The 15,870-nt window shown below is 53.5% G+C and overlaps 1 protein-coding gene across 2 annotated transcripts in view; it reads right to left on the bottom strand.

The window, feature by feature from the left end:
• The window catches only part of SH3PXD2B (SH3 and PX domains 2B), a 78,028-nt gene extending 64,339 nt beyond the window's left edge, over positions 1 to 13,689 (bottom strand). For both annotated transcript variants that reach the window (XM_055718447.1, XM_055718449.1), the window contains exons 1-2: positions 13,492 to 13,689; positions 448 to 528 (exon numbers count right to left, since the gene is read on the bottom strand). In XM_055718447.1, the coding sequence (XP_055574422.1) occupies positions 448 to 528; positions 13,492 to 13,563 (153 nt within the window). In that variant the 5' untranslated portion in view covers positions 13,564 to 13,689. The remainder of the gene's footprint in view (positions 1 to 447; positions 529 to 13,491) is intronic.
• Between the last annotated feature and the right edge of the window lie 2,181 nt (positions 13,690 to 15,870).

The following is a 15,870-nucleotide window of genomic DNA, read 5'->3' as shown; positions in this document are numbered from 1 at the left end:
AGCAGCTGGGAAAGGCATGGTATTAGCTCTGCAGGAATGGAGGTCAGGCCGAACTTGGAACAAAATTTCCCCCCCCAAAGCAAACAAAACACCCCAACAAACACCCCAGCACAGATTTCTGCTGCAGCAATTCAAACACATCTACACAGCCCTGCATGCAGTTAGGCCAAGGAGTGACAGCAGAACTTCGACACCAGGACATGCAGAAGACCCAGGCTGTCCCCACAGATGCACAAGAGGCACTGGAGTGGAGTCCAGCTTTTGGGGTTGCTTTGTTCTTGCTTTCTCATGGATGTCCAAAATTGCATTTAAGTTTCCTCAAATCAAAACATTTTCTGTTAGATTATGAAAGGCATGCTTAGTGTAAGGCAGAAACCACATTTCTCAAAGGACCACAGCTTTTCGACGCTCCAAAATCCAAACCCCACGAACTAGTGAAATGCTTACCTGCAGGTCAAAGAACTTGCTGTACCGTCGGTATATGACTTCTGTGGACCCATTGGACCAGGTGACTTTGATAATGTACACCTGCAGGGAACAGAGGAAGAAATCAGAGAGGAGTGACCCAACAACCTGCACTAGAACCCAAGCTCTGCTAAAGCAGCCCACGCAGCCCCCACGGCTGGCCATCAACCAGGGAAGTTCATGGGAACACTTAAAAGTCATTTCAGCAATACTAGAATATATGTAAGCTTAAACTATTAAGCTCCACTGCTGCAGCTTAATTGTCTACTAAATGCTTATTGCTAGTTGTGAATTAAGACAGCTCCCTATCCCTAAATTGGTGCGTACATCGAATGTGAAAGGGCACTTCTATATAAAAACACAGTTAAAGTCTCTTGAGACAGGCACATTACCAGTTAATACCTATGCCTTGGCCATCCCATCTATGGTTGCAGCATAAAGTTTGATGTCCAGATCCCAAACGTGCAGTCCCCAGCGTGCTGCGCCGCATGCCACCGCCAGCCTGGGTCCCAGGGCTGGGGCTTGCAAGAACTCAAACCCACAAGGTTCGAAATTCCATCTGTTTTGCCATAAGTAGCTCTGAGGATTTGTTTATTTGAACTTGCTGGGGTGCAATTCACCCTCCTGTTCCTTAAAATACTACACAATCAATCCTAGTAATTGCAGGTTATTCACAAACCATAGGACCAGGCTTTTACTGGTGATTAATGCAAAAAGAAAAGAAAAAAACAAAAACAAACAACAAACCAGCCCAGTTTTTTTTATTCTTCCATGAAAGGCAACAAGCAAATAACAGAATTGGGCAATTACTTATCTAATGTCCTCACTCCTTTTTCACAGAAACCAAAGATCACCCTTGACAAGATGCCAGCCCAACACTCAAGTGATGCAAATCTCAGCCTTCACTAATTGATAACAGATTGACTAAGCAGAATGAGGGCAGGCTCATTTTTTATTCTAACTCTCAGGTCCTGCTTATTTCCACCAGAAATTCAAGTATCTATTCACTGAAGCAGGAACAAAACATTCAGAAGCTCAAGCAAATGGACGTGCTAGAACTTCAGCTAACATCATGAAGCGTGAAGGCTCTCAGGGTGCTGATGTTTTGGTATTTAGAACAGAATCCCTTAAGAGTTTCACAAGGTTTCCCACAGAGATGCACATTTTTCCCGATGCTGGAATGTGACCAACATCCCAGCCCAATACCAAAACTCAAACACCAGGAGATTCAAATAGATAGCACAGCACTAAATCATCTGAGCTCATCAAACCTACTCAAAAGCTGTACTAAAAAATCTAATCAAAAACTCACTCTGCTGCCCAGAGGGCTGATGCAGCATGACCAGCCAAAGTGAGGAGACTCCTGAGGAACAACAAACTCTTCCCAGTGGAATCACTTCCAAAATAAGACGGAAAAAGAGGCAACAAGTTCTTATTGCTAAAATAAAGCACTTCAGTATTTTCAACCCAGCAATGAAATGACCACGTTTCTTCAACCAGATGATCAGCCCAAACACAGCTGCGACTGCTTTGCTGACTCGCGGTGAGCCAGCTGGGTGTCACAGGCACCACTACCATCTCCAGACAAAATCCAAATTGCTCAGCATCACCTCACAGGCCTTTATTCACCTAACCACAATCCTCTCCATTCACAAACTCTTTTTTTTTTTTTTTTTTTGAACGGAAAGCTAATATGCTTTCTGCATATTAGCACCAGAAAGAAGGAGGGCTCCCGCAGGAGCATCTGTAGCAGCTGGGCAGACCTGGATGGACCATGATTTTCTGCAAGGGAGACCCCAACACGGCGCTTGCTTAGCACCAAACGTGGCTTGTCAAGTACTCTGCATTGGGTCAGGTGCCATTCCCATTCCAGAACATGCTTCTAGAGCTCAACAGGTCAGGGACAACTTGGCTGACCACAGTTTGCAAGGAAAATTGTTAAAGTTGCATGACGCGGCCTCTGAAGGGTCTGACAGCATCCGTGCGGTCGTCATCACGTCATCAGCAAACTAAGCGTTAACTTGACACTAAGTAAGCATCCAAGCTGCCTTTACCCTCACCCCAGGACTTGCCGGCAGGCCAGCATGAGCTCATTCTGGATGGAAGCTCAGCCGATATCCCAGCTTTCTTACCAGTCTATAGCACTTTACAGGGTTATATCACTGCTGGCTGCCTGCCTGGAGAAAGCCTTCCACTGGGGCAGGAGGAAGAGCCAACTTTTCTACATTGTTCATTCCTATCCTGCCTTTATTTGGAGTCAACAGCTTATTAAACTGGGATTTTAATCAGGATGTGGATTTGTTCAAGCCAAAATGAATTCAAAGCTCTTAAGGGCAATAAAGCCATGGGGTTTGAGGGCACAACATGCGTTATTATACCCTTTGCAACTGGGGGAAGGAGCATTTCCCCCAATCAATGAGCTCACTCCTAATTTTGCTGAAATGTGGATCTCCCAGGAGTCTGGGTAACAGTTTCTTGCTCATCCTGTTTGGACAGCAGAAAAGTCTCTGGGGGTGTCTCCTCACCTACTTGTGGAAAGCAGAAAAGATGGGGAAGCCCATAGGAACGGAAGCTCCTCAGTACCTATAAAAACACTGTCTCAGCAAAGCTGGCTTCCTCTCTCCTTGTGAACATCCCTTGTCCTTCGCTCCGATGGCCCCATCCCACCACAGTATTCTCTTGGCCAAAACCATCACTGATCTTGATCTCTGCCAATACCTAATCCAGCCCCCGCCATCCTGGGGATCAAAAAAGACATCAGAAAACACAACTCAGGTGCTCTCCTCAACTAACAACAAAAGTGTGGATTTTGAAAGGTACAAACAGTGCAGTCAGCCACCCAGTGGTGGTGTCACAGGGACTGGAGACGATGCGCCACCAAGCTGCCACAGGCACCCACCCACTCCTTTCTCAGGTGCTTTTGGAAGACACTTTCAATGACCAAGACAGTTTTGAAAACACTGCACTTGATCTGAAGTTTCCCCTTCCAGTCTGGCACTGCACCATGTCCTGCCAGGAGCAGACACCACGGAGCAGCAGCCCAAACAAACCCAGTTTTGCCCCAGTAAGGAGCCACGTCATCAGCTGGTCCCACATCCCTTGGTCCTGCAGAGGCTGCTCTGAGGACAGGCTTCTTCCCAGCCCGGCTGTGTGGGTGACGACATGTGGAAACAGTTACTTCATGGGTCTTCTCCAGCTCCAATTTCTACAGTCCTTCAAACAAGTAACACAGAAACCACCAGCAGGCCTTTTCCATGGAAAGAGTGAGGCGGCATCCCGGGGCCACAGCTGGTGCTGCCCCGGGGACGTGCACCCATGGGCAGCACCGCTGGGCACAGGGGGTCTGCCACCGCTGCGCTTGGATCCCACCCCGCTGCTTGCTCGAGGGGTGGGGAGAGCCCAGCAGACCACAGGGAATGGCAGGCGGCCCCAGATGCAGAAGGGGGGCTCTACAACCCCATCACGTGTGCTGGGCCCCTGGCCAAAACCAACAGGCAGAGCTATCTAAATATCTACAGTCCTCCTCGGGCCAGTGGCAGGGTCTGCACCACGGGGAGGAACCAGCTGACTCGGTGAAACCCGGGAACCAGTGGCTCCCATCCATCCCTCCCTCCCTCGCGGGAGGACGCCTTCCCTGCCCCAGTGCCAGCCCCAAGAGCCTTCATCTCTCACCCTGCTCCAGCCGACGCTGCCGCACAGGCACCACGTCCAACCCCACAGCTAGGTATGATGCCTGAAGGCAACAGGCCAAGGTGAGCTGTGGAAGAAGCAGAAATCACTGGGGCTGAACCCTCCTCAGCTTCAGGCCAGGGGAGCAAAGCTGAAATTCAAGCCCACGCTTCTGAGATCCCTGAGATGCAGCTCACGGCATTGGTCCTACTAGATCAAGGCAAGAGGAGAGGTACTGAGCTTTCAGGGTCACTCAAATACACCCAAAATCCTGCTTTCAGGATTGACAGGCCCACACACACACCCTCAGCTCCCCATCACCCCTCTCCCCACCACCATCTCCCCTGCCCTCACGCCGCGAAACCACAGTCCCATGCTGTGGCAAGCCCATGTTATGGAGCAGGAGAAGTTCCCGGCAGGACAACCTTGTCAGAGCCTCAGCAAAGACCAAAGCAAAGAAACAAGACCTGTCCTCTACCCCCGGGGGGACACAGAGGCCACAGGGACAGTTTTGGAGGTGCAGGTGGATCTAATCCAACGCTGGAGGAGGAGCACTTCACACCAATGCCAAACACCCTCTGTGCTCCTGTCCCCTGCAGGGCAGGAGCGGGCAGATCCCTCACGGAAAATGGAAGCCGGCAGATGCAAAAGCCTGAACTCTGACAGGCACCGCCGGGACTGGGCTCCCCAAACTCCCTACGTTACAAGTCATCAGTCACATACCAACTACTTAAAAAATTACCAGTTGAGAAATTTACCATCAGGACCACCACTGCCCAAGTTTCTCCTTGGTCACATTAGAAGCCAAGCACTCTAAATGGAAATATAAAGACGGAAAACAGGCCCCGGGCGATCTTGCAGCCCACCCAGCCGGGCATCACAAGCTCAGTGCCCATGGCATCCCTCCGGCATGACCCCGTGCCTGCCACAGCTCTCCTCTCCCCAGCATCTCTGGAGAGGCAGCTCAGAGGGAGAACGGGCCAGTGGGAAGCAGGACTGAAAACCTCAGTAAGGGAACCATCAAAAACTGACAGGTTGCTAAAAGAAATGCAAATGGCACATGGCCAACCGTAACAGAGCTGTCAGTGAGAGCTGCCAGTCAGCTCACATGGCAGTAAGGGCTCTGCAGCCCCAGGGGAAACAGGCTGGCAACCCACAGCCGGCAAATGCAGGAGGGAGATCCAGGACATCCCTCCTGGGCAGGATGGCACCCCAGGCAGGAAGCAGGCTCCAGCATCAGGCATCACCAGAGGAGCAGGAAGGCTGAAGGAGCCAGCTCAGACACACATCCAGAGCAGTTAGAGTCACAGGGACTAGACTGAAAGAACAGAGGGAATGAGAAGCCAGTGCAAATTATCTCTATCTGAAAGGGCAGCCAGAGATTTAATTTCTTTTTTTTTTTTTCTTCCTCTTGAAGAAATGAAGTAACAAGCATAAGCCCTGGGAGCTGTCAGACCCCAGAAGTGTTTTTCCAGGGACTGATAAAGAGCCTCAGTGCTGCAGACAGCAATGGCTCCCAGCAACTTGCAATGCTCAAAGGGACCAAGGGCTCTGGAGTCCTTCACAAGCCCCCAGTCTTGCACCTTCCCCAAAAGCACATTGTCCCATACAACAACGTGGCCAGAGAGAGGACATGATTCAAGCAGCTGACTTGAGGCAATGGAATTAAGAACAGATACATGAAAAAAAAAAAAAAAGAAAAAAAAAAAAAACCAACCAAAAAAACAAACCAAAGCAAAACACAGAAACAGTTTTCCGTTCTTGAAACACGAGGCTGTGACCTCCTAGAAGAAGCACTGTTGGACTCCTTGCATAAACACAGTATGGACAGGCACAAAACACAACCTGGGAAGCAGCCTGGTGCTCCAATTTGAGTAGGAAAAAGGCAGACTGAAGTTGCAGGAAAACCTAGCATTAGTTTCGGCCCCTCTTCTCCCACAGGAGTTTTTCCAAGTTTTCCAAGAGTTTCAAGGCATCCTGGCTGGTGGGTGGGCACACATAAAACCCACAAGTAAGGCTTTGGGGAGAGGGGAGCTGCTGGCTGGTCTGCAAGCTCTCTGCCTGGCACCCAGCAGGAGGCTGAATGAGGCAGCAAGTCCACCCTGAGCTCAGCACCATCCAGCTGTGGCAGCTCGAGCCCAGGAGCAGCAGACCCACACAGACACAGCCCTGCGAGCCAACAACCCAGCAGCAGCCCTCCCTGGCACGGCACAGCCCTCCCTGGGTGGCTCTGCAGCAGTCCCTGAGCTTCCCCAGCCCTGAAGCATCCCCACGCCCAGAGCTCCCGCACGCCGACAGCCTCCCGTTCCCACACCGGCCACACATGAACAGAGCAGAAAGCAATGCCACCGTCACTTGGAAAGACACCTCCACGGGGCTGCAGGGACACGCATCCCTGCCCACCCGCCGCCGCCGAGCATCAGTGTAAGTCCCCTGCCACTCAGCAGAGCTCCTACAGCAAAGCCAGACATAACAGCCTCCAGCAGCGGCAGGGCTGTCTGCAGAGCTGTTTCCAATGGGTTTGAGCCTGTGTGGTCTTGGGTCCAGGGAGACCATGTACAATAAACCTCTCTGTGGAAAACTCCGCATATTTAAAGCATCTTTCATCAGCAAAGGGGGAAAGCATCAGTCTCTCTATTCCACCCGCACTCCCACACACACCCCAAAACACAGGGAAGCGACACGACCACCTCGCACCCTGGCCTCCGCCACTGCCACGAGAAAGGAACACCAAGAAAATTCAAAGGGGCAAAGGACTTGAAGCAGCTGACAGATCGAGCCAAACCAGAGCGGGTTTAATATAGAAAAGGGAGTGGGAAATTGTAAGAGGAAAAGAAAAAAAAAAAAAAAAAGAAAAAAAAAAAAAAGGAGGGAGGTGGCTGGAAACAAAGAAAGTTCTTGGCGGCAAGCTGCTGTGCTTGGCCCCTCTCCATCAGCCTTCGCCACCGCAGGCGTGCGGGGCTGGGGAGGGGAGTGCAGGGGCTCTTGTGCCACGGGACAACAAAGCTTGGAGGGGGAGAGGGACAGCCGGCCCCCAGCTCCATCCCCAGACACCTTGTCACTCCCTTGCTCCTGCTCTGTGGATAGGGAAAGCTGGGAGAAGAGTCATGCTGGTTCAGATGGCACTGGGAAAGGCATGGAGAAGCGATCCCAGCAGTAACTGCAGCACATAAGGGACACTGCTGTGGTCCCTCTGGTCTAGCAAAGGAACAGGGCAGAAGCAACAAGTCAGAGCTGCAGGGAGGAGCTGGGTAATGGGGATGCAGGCAGCACAAGGAAAGGCATATCCTCATCACCACGGCAAATAACCCAAGCTGCCCACACACCCGGGACTATGAAGCAGCCACCTCCCCTCACTCTGATTCATCCCTTTGACTGTACCCTCCTAAAACCCCAGCGAGTGACAGCTCTTCCCGCTCTCCTGTTGTACAGCTCGGCAGGGCACAGCACCGCCTGAGCAGGCAGCCAAAGCTGCTGGGATGAAAAGTGCGCACACACGGGGCTGGGCCAAGCATGGGGACCCCAAGGACAACCCACCAAGCCCCGCTCAGCCACACAACAGACACACCCTCTTGTTCACTCTGTCACAATGAAGGTCAAACATATGGATTCACTTGTTTCCTATTTCCCACTGCTATGTGAAACAGCCGGAAGATAGAGATACCCTCCAAAGCAAAGCTGCGCGGGATCAAGGTCACCAGATCTCCAAGCAGGCAGAGGCGATGGGTGGCCCCAGTGCTGAAGTTCACCGCTGAATTGAGTATGAGCGCCAGCTTTCCACACAGAGCTGCGTCCACCTCCGTGGCCACGTGCTAGGCAGGATTTAGCCCTTCCACTGAACTGCGACATTCAGAGTTTTCAACAGGTTTAAGTAACATGACTAGGGAAGAAAAACAAAAGAGAGTTTGCATCTGAGTGTTGGTTTTCACCCACAAAGCTAACAGTGCGCCCTTAAGCCCTAGCTCTCTCGAGAGGTGAGGGGGAAGGAAGGGCTGGCTGGCTCTGTAACGCTGTGCAGCAGAGCAGGGACAGGCGCACAACGGGTCCAAATTTGTATTGGCTACAGTCTCCAAATGCCCTGCCTGTGGCCTGCCTCGAGCAGGAGAGCATCAGCCAGCTGACAGGAAACGGGATGAGATACAGCAGAACCACAGGATACAGCAGCAGAACACCACTAAGGATGCCGAGAGAGCCCTCAGATCTCCCAAGGCCACTGACACTCAGAAACTCCTGGCCGCAGCAGACTCCAGCTTCCTGGGTTCAGCTTTGCTTCATACATCCTGGTTTTGCTTCTTCTTTCATTCCTAGTTTAAACGGCCACTGCATAGATTTCACAGTATTCATTTTAACCTCCTGCTTCCTCAGCCTAAATGCACTCAGCTCCTTCGGTTCCCCACAGGACATTCCCACCATACCAAGAGCACAGTCACCCTCCCCAGAGAGCCTGGCACAGGGGGACTCATCCCCTAATGCCCTTTTTAAGCCAAGCAATCGGTATGATTCACCATGGCAGAAATAACACAGCTGTACAAGGTGATACTGTGCCAGGTCCCCACGGAGCTCTGCTCCAGCTGGGCAAGTCAGGACCAGGGGACCATGACACACAGGTCCATGGGACACATGTTCTTCAGAAGACATCTTCCGATCTGCATGTATAAGGCACTGAGGAACCACTGAATCTGTAGATTAACATCTCTCATCCTCTCGCCAGTCAAGCACTCTTCCCTGAATGCTCCATAATCAATTCCAGATAAGCAACTGGGTTGGGCTGGACAACAAATGAAACCATGAACAGCCTCACCACTACAAAGAACGGGAGCAGAGGAGACACCTACCATCACATCACCAATTCCACATCAAAAATAGAACACATTAATTTTTTGAATATGGTTTTCATCAAAGTTGTTTTAAAATACCTACAGATGCTATCAACTAGGCATCAGATTCCAACACACAGCGTTAATTACTTTCGCAAGGCAGCTGCAACAAATGAGGTGGTTCAATATGCATGGGTATCCATCCTGTTTAAAGTCTGCAATCCTCTTAACTGAGCTTGCAAAATAAATGTATGCTGCACACTTTGTTTAATTTTCCCTTTTTCAAAGCGATATGTGTGTGCGTGGAGGCTGGGAAAGGAAGTCCCGCGGGAGCACAGTCCAGGTTTCCCTATAAACTAACACAACCAAACAGCATGCTGCTCCCTCTTTCCTGTCAGACCTATATATCTGTGATTGGGGTTTGTGCTCTACTGCAACCATTTTAAAACTATATGAACTATGGAAATGCTCTTGGTGGACAGGGTGTAGAAATGAAGACATGATTCAATTACATTGTTATTAACATATAGAACAACAGACACAAATTGCAGCTGTATTAAAACAAAAGGTCCTGAAGCTTGCCTAAGGGCAAAAAAACAACCAAAATCTGGATTTAGCAGGGAAAAGATTTATTTTAGAGCTTCTACTAGAGAATAACAAACACAGAACTATAAAAAGACCCCGCGTGAAATCCTTTAAAGGACAACGTAGTCTGTTTCAACTATGGCTTTGTTTTGGATCTTTTCTGAATAAACATTCATTTATCAGAATATGAGACTTGGCCAGACCGTAGAAATGACAGTCTGCCACTCCGTCACCCAGAATGATTATTTTTAAACTTTGCTTTTGGACTTTGCCTTTTCAGATTTGTAGTATGGCCCCAGAGCCCTCGCTGGCAGCGCCCCTGAGGGGCATGAGCTGTAACCACTTAACACAGGATCATATGGGAAATGTCACTACAGGGTGACCCCCCAGCCACTGCCTGAAGGACCGGAGTTGGGAGTCCCCTTCTTCACTTGGACGATGGGCTGCTGAGATCCCGAGCTTGGTTGTTCTCTCTTGACAGGATCAGAGCAGTCTGTCCTGCAACAAACACCTGCAAAATGATAATTTCTCACAGCCCCTTCCAGGTACTGCCCCATCAAAAAAGCTTAAAGTCACAAGGTGCTCAAGTGCAGCTGAAGCATCTGGGGTGAGCAGCCCAGGAGAGGTGCCCATGCAGTACAGCAATCCAGTTTCACAGCCGGCAGAGCTAATTCAAGGCTCCCATCACTCAGAGGCACAAGCTCAGCTATCCTTCCCCCCTTGGCCCTTCCATATGTGTGAATGGAGTTGGTTTGACAAGAACAGGAGCAGACTTGTCAGCCTCACACCCTGCCAACGCCGTGGCAGCAAGAAGAGCCGTCTAGGAGCACACGGCTGACTGCAGGGAGAAAGGCATGCAAGGGGAGAGCACAGCCTGCTAATAGCAATCCAGCCTGGCCCCTGCCAGCAGAGCTCACCGCAGTACCTACCCAAGGCTCTAACACCTCAAGGAGGAGAAACACAGTCAAGAGGCCATTCCCATTTTCCCTGTCCCCCAAATGGGTTTAAACATGCCTGGGCTCCCTTTGAACAACCCGTCCAGCTCCTCCCGCCCTCTGGCCAGGTACTGCTCTGTCACCAGCGTAAGGAGGATGCACGGGAGATGGATAGGTCAAGTGCAATGTTGTCCCAGAACACCCTTCCAGGGGAGCATGGCCACCAGACACGCTGTGAGAAGCGGCGCAGTGCACTGACACTCTCGCACTGGGATACCGGGATTTGACCCAGTGCCATTCATGGGCACACACGCATTCGAGGGTATGGGGCTGTGTTGGGGTCCCCAGCTAAACCCCGACACTCAGCTCCACAAATGTTTGAGCTGGCCTGTGGCTACCCAAACCCTACCTGGCACCTTGTCCAGCACAAGCCTCACAGTTTGGGGGAATACTGTGCCTCCTGCTTCAAATCAGAGCTGCAAAAAATCACACATTTTTGTGCAGGCACACAACTCTTTTTGCATCAATTACCAAGGTGATGGGCAAACCACACCAGCCTCAATAGAGCTGGCCTTTCCCACGGCCGCTCTCCACCACTGGCAACAACAAGGACTTCAAACCAGTGTTTTAATCTCACTTTTCTGGGAAACTGGAATGCACAACTTTCTGCTGTGGCCTCACTACAGCCAACACAACTGCACCTTTGTCCGGCAGAGAAAAGCTCCACGATGCAGAGAGGCGGCCGAGCCCGAGCAGCACAGGTCATTCTCCAGTCAGGCCAGTGCAGAGGCAATGGCAGGAAAAGCTGGCATGCTCCTCCAGCCTCCCCAGGGACAGCAAACGCCTGCCTCAGGGGATGGAGGAGAGCACATTTACGCTCAGTAACAAGAAAACAGAGAGCAAAGGTTTAACACAGACACTTTGTGGTTGATCCGATCTGCAGCATGCCAGCAGATACCATCTAAAGTAAGGTGACTCAGCCATGATTTGCTGCCCCTCCTCTCCCCGTCTTTGCAAGAGGAGCAAAGGGGGGGGGGGGGGGGAAGAAAAAAAAAAGACAAGGTTTTCATTCTATATAATTAACTGGTTTTGTGAATCTGCCTAGTTCCTATCGATTCCCTTGAACAAGGCGAGCACTCCCGTTCACTCCAGCGCTGCCCGGGGAGGCTGCTGCCTGCCCCTCCCTGGGCTCAGCCCCGCTGCGGCCACGCTGGCTCACACTGCTGGGGTTCGGTCCAAGACCAGTACAGGGGAAGGTTAAGGACTCGAGAGCAGCTGGCTGAGGAGGGAGCGGGTGGCCGAGCTGCACAGCTGGCCATCAGGAGCTGCCTGCAGCCACCTTCTCCCACTGCCCCAGGAGCTTCTGCTGCAGGCCCCCCACCCCTGCTGCCCCCCCATACGTAGAGGAACCTCCGTCGCAGTCTTCCAGCCTCACAGGGACTATCTATGCCATGCTCAACTTCACCCGCCTCACTCCTGCGGGTAGAGGGTGAACAGGGCCAGTGCCCAAAACAAAGTGTCCACCATGGGGTGCATCCCAGCCGTGGGGACAGAGGTCCCAAGGGGTGTGCAGAGCCCCCAGTAAGGGAGCGAGAAGGCCTGAAAGAAGAGCGGAGGAGCAGCTGCAGACAAGCCGGTCCAAGCCCCGTTACAGGACCTGACGGTGGTGCAACAGATCCGCCAAGACAAACAGCAGCGTACACAGCTCAGCAAACCTCCTCACGTACATGCTCCTCCAGATCAGATGCATAACCCAGCTACAATGAGTAAGCCTGGGATGGACACGGCAGGAAGGGGGGCACATCTGGAGCTGGGGCCAGGCTCAGCCAGGGCTGATAAAGCCGCAGGCAAGGCAGGAGAGGAAGAAGGGGTGATAAGGGGTGGGGCGGCAGCAGCCACACCACATCCCTGGATGAAAGCAGAGAGCAACAGCCCCCTTTACCCTCTCCTACAGCCTGCCTAGGGCTGGTCTGCCCTCTGCTTTCCTCCAACTGTTGCTCGCTGCCACAAACCAGCCGGGGTGACCTGGAGAAGCCCCTGATCCCCTCAAGAGCTCAGGGAACCTTGGCTTTGCCAACACGACACGCTCCAGCCAGAGCGAACACCACATCCTCATAACGCATCTGCGCCTTGAACAGTGTGTCACTGGGTCACCCCATCCAAAGTGAACGGGGCAGGGAGAACATTTTGGTCTTTGTTTTACAGTTGTTGCCAGGATTCACCCACAAGGTCTCCACGGATGCCTGGAAGCACACCAAAGTTTAAATAATAAAATAAAATTTAAAAAAATAAAATAAAAAAAAAAGAAAAAACTCAACCCTTTTAAAAAAAACTAAGACAAACCCACAACATTTTGGATGATGTCCTGGAGCAGGCAGGAAAGTGCTCCCTGGGCAGCCACGCCGAAGGGGCGCGGGGACACGGGGGGGGGGGGGGGGGGGGGCACACCTCGCGGGGCCAGCGGCAGTCCCGGGGGCAGAAGGAAGGTGCTGGGGGTCCCTTGCCCCGGGAATCTGCAGCCAACAGGTCTCAGAGCCCCTCTGCCAGCCGCTGCTCCCTCGCCACCGCAGGGGCACCTCCCGGGGTGCCCCGGAGCCGCCGCCGCCTCCCCCGGGGTGCGGGCTGCGCTCGGAGCCCCCCGGCAAGGTCCCGCCCGCCTATTCCCGGGCACCTCCCGGCGCTTCCCCGGCAGGTCCCGCACAGGGTCCCCACCGGCGCTGCCCCCCAGCGCGGCCACGTCCCGCCCGCCCCCCCGGGTGGCGGGGGCCGGGAGGAAGAGGCAGCGCGTCCCCTCGCTGGCGGGGGGGGGCACCGGGTGACCCCAACGGGGGTGGGAGCGGCACAGCCGGCAGCGCTGCCTTCTTCCTCCTCCTCCTCCTCCTCCCTGCCGCCCCGCGGCCAGGGCTCCGCTGCCCGCCGCCGGGACGGCCATGGGGCCGCCCAGCGCCGGCCCTTTGTTTGCCCAGGGCCGGGCGCGGCGGAGCGGGGCGCCCCGAGCCGAGCCGAGCCGCGCCACTCACATAGTGCTTGTTGGGAATGCGCCGCTTCTGCACGTCCAGCACCTTCACCTCCGCGATGCTCCGCCTGGGCATGCCTCTGCCTCTGCCCCTCGCAGCCCGGCGCCAGCGGCGAAGCGGGGAGCGGCGGCGGCGCTGGGGGAGGCACTGGCGCACGCAGCCGGGACGGAGCCTGCAGCGCCGCGCCAAGCCGAGCCCAGCCGCCCGCTGCCGGGGGCGGGAGGCGGCCCCGGCCCGCCCCGGCCTATCCCGGCCGGCGGGGCGGCCCCACTGCCGCCTGCTTAAAGGGGCGGCCGGCGCCGCCCGCCCCACGCGTGCCCGTGTCCGCCGGCGCGCAGCGCCGTGCGGGACCCCCCCCGGCCCGAGGGGGAGGGGGAAGGCGGCTCGGCTGTGTCTGAGGGCAGGGGGCTTCGGAGGGTGCAGCCGGCTGTTGGCCCTTTGCTGGGAGGGGGCTGCAGGGGAGCGGGTTTGCCCATCTTGCCCGGCAAGGTGGGCCCGTGCGCGGGCTCCATCACCACGTTCTGATTCCTCGCCCTGCTCATGTCCCATAACATTGGACCCCAAGGCGGCGCTGACTTGGCCACGAACAACCACATCCCTCAAGGATCCAGGAAATTAATCGAGCAGAAAAAGGTGGCTTACTGGGCTGTTGGCATGGTCAGATCAGCAGAACCGCCTTACCCAGGACAACCCGTGTACCCCTGGGAGCTGAGCCATTGCATCCCACCTCTACTGCATCCCACCCATCCATGGCGGCAGCCCACTCCTCGTGCCATGCTCCCTGCCCAGCTCGGCCCCGGGGCAGCAGGGGACACAAGGCAGTGACCCCGGGTTCTCTGCATCAGCACCACCCACAGGGGTTCTCTGCATCAGCACCACCCACGGCATCCCTCGTCCTAGCAGCTCCTCAGCACGTGGCATAACCACAGTTCTCTTCCCCATTGGGCTTTTAATTACATTATAAAGTTACTCAAGGCTTGCACTGGCAGGTCATTAGCTTTTATATGAATTTAATTTAATCATAAACAACTCATCTCACTCCTTAGCAGCTCCTTAAAAGTGGCTCTTTTTTTATACTGTTAACTTTGCTACAACCACCCCAGAGAACTAACGGAGGCGCAGGCAGGTTGCCAGGGCTTTATTGCCCCCCCTCGCCCTCCCAAGGGGCTCATCTTCATCCCCCTCCCACTAGCTAAGCCCTAGACCATGGTGCCCCTGCAGAGATGGCTGCAGGAAGGATGCTGGGTTGTCTGAAGGGGACATCCCGCACCTGTGACCTCCCTGATGCCTGCTGGCATGCTGCTGCAGGGCTGCTTACTTGTGGCACATTGCACCCTTCCCCACCCTGGCCCCGTTGTCACTCCTCAGGCAGATGTGTATTTAAGGTAGGTGGGCAGGAGGCCCCGGAGAGCCCCTTTCTTCTCCCATCAGGAAAGCCCTGACATTCCTGAGTGATGCTGGGGCTGGACCTTGATGCTGGGGCTGGACCTTTATGTGCTAATCAAGAGCTGAAGCCTGGGAAAGCACCAACAGGCACCAGAACTGCAGGTTTTGTCGTGTGGAGCACCCAGGCTTCAGCAAATAGAGTCTTACTGGTTTTTTTAAAGCCCTGAAATGCCTGAATCCTGCAAAGAATGGTGAGGAAAACATCCAGAGCAGCTGTGCATCATGTTGGTAAGAGAAGAAATGTACACTGAGGAGCTGAGGAACACCAGCGAAAGCGGATTAAGAGAGGAATGAAGCAATTACTGGTCTTCGCATGCTGAAAGAAGAAATTAAGGTAGAGAGCAGCTGAAGGCACTGCAACTGAGCGATGCAGAGGAGGATGTAACCTGAAGAGCTGAGGATTGAAAGGCCAGGCAAGGGGATCACAAGGATAACAGGAGCAGGTAATTGGATATGCAAACCACAAAAAGAAGCACAGAAACACACTAAACGAAATAGAATAGATGATAAACTGCAAGGTGAAGGGAATGAAGTGACGCAACTGAGTTACAAATGTTATGGCTGCAGCCATCCCTCTTGCTTAAGGTGTTGGTTTGTTCTAGTTAGCAGTGACTGTGGGAGTGCCAGGCACCTGGGGAGAGAGTGACTGCTCGGGACACTGCTCACATGTCTGCAGAGCTGGTCTGATGCAGTCCGGTAATTTGGTTTTACAGGAGCGCATAGACTGACCCTACATCCCTCATGCACTGAAAACAACATAGCCAGATTGATCATCTTGCTGCCCAGTCTATCTGTACATTAACACCAAGTCCACCATCAAGACACCTTGGACTCACTACCCATGAACCCTAGGATCAGTCTGCGGGGGGGAAAACGCTAATTAAAAAAGCCATCTGGGTAGAGGAAATTGAGAATATGCAATTCAGAGAGCATTTT

The sequence above is a fragment of the Falco cherrug genome, chromosome 8 (genome assembly GCF_023634085.1).
Source record: "Falco cherrug isolate bFalChe1 chromosome 8, bFalChe1.pri, whole genome shotgun sequence".
Taxonomy (NCBI): domain Eukaryota; kingdom Metazoa; phylum Chordata; class Aves; order Falconiformes; family Falconidae; genus Falco; species Falco cherrug.
Note: the sequence above shows the minus strand (reverse complement) of the source record. Positions and strands in the feature narration are given on the sequence as shown.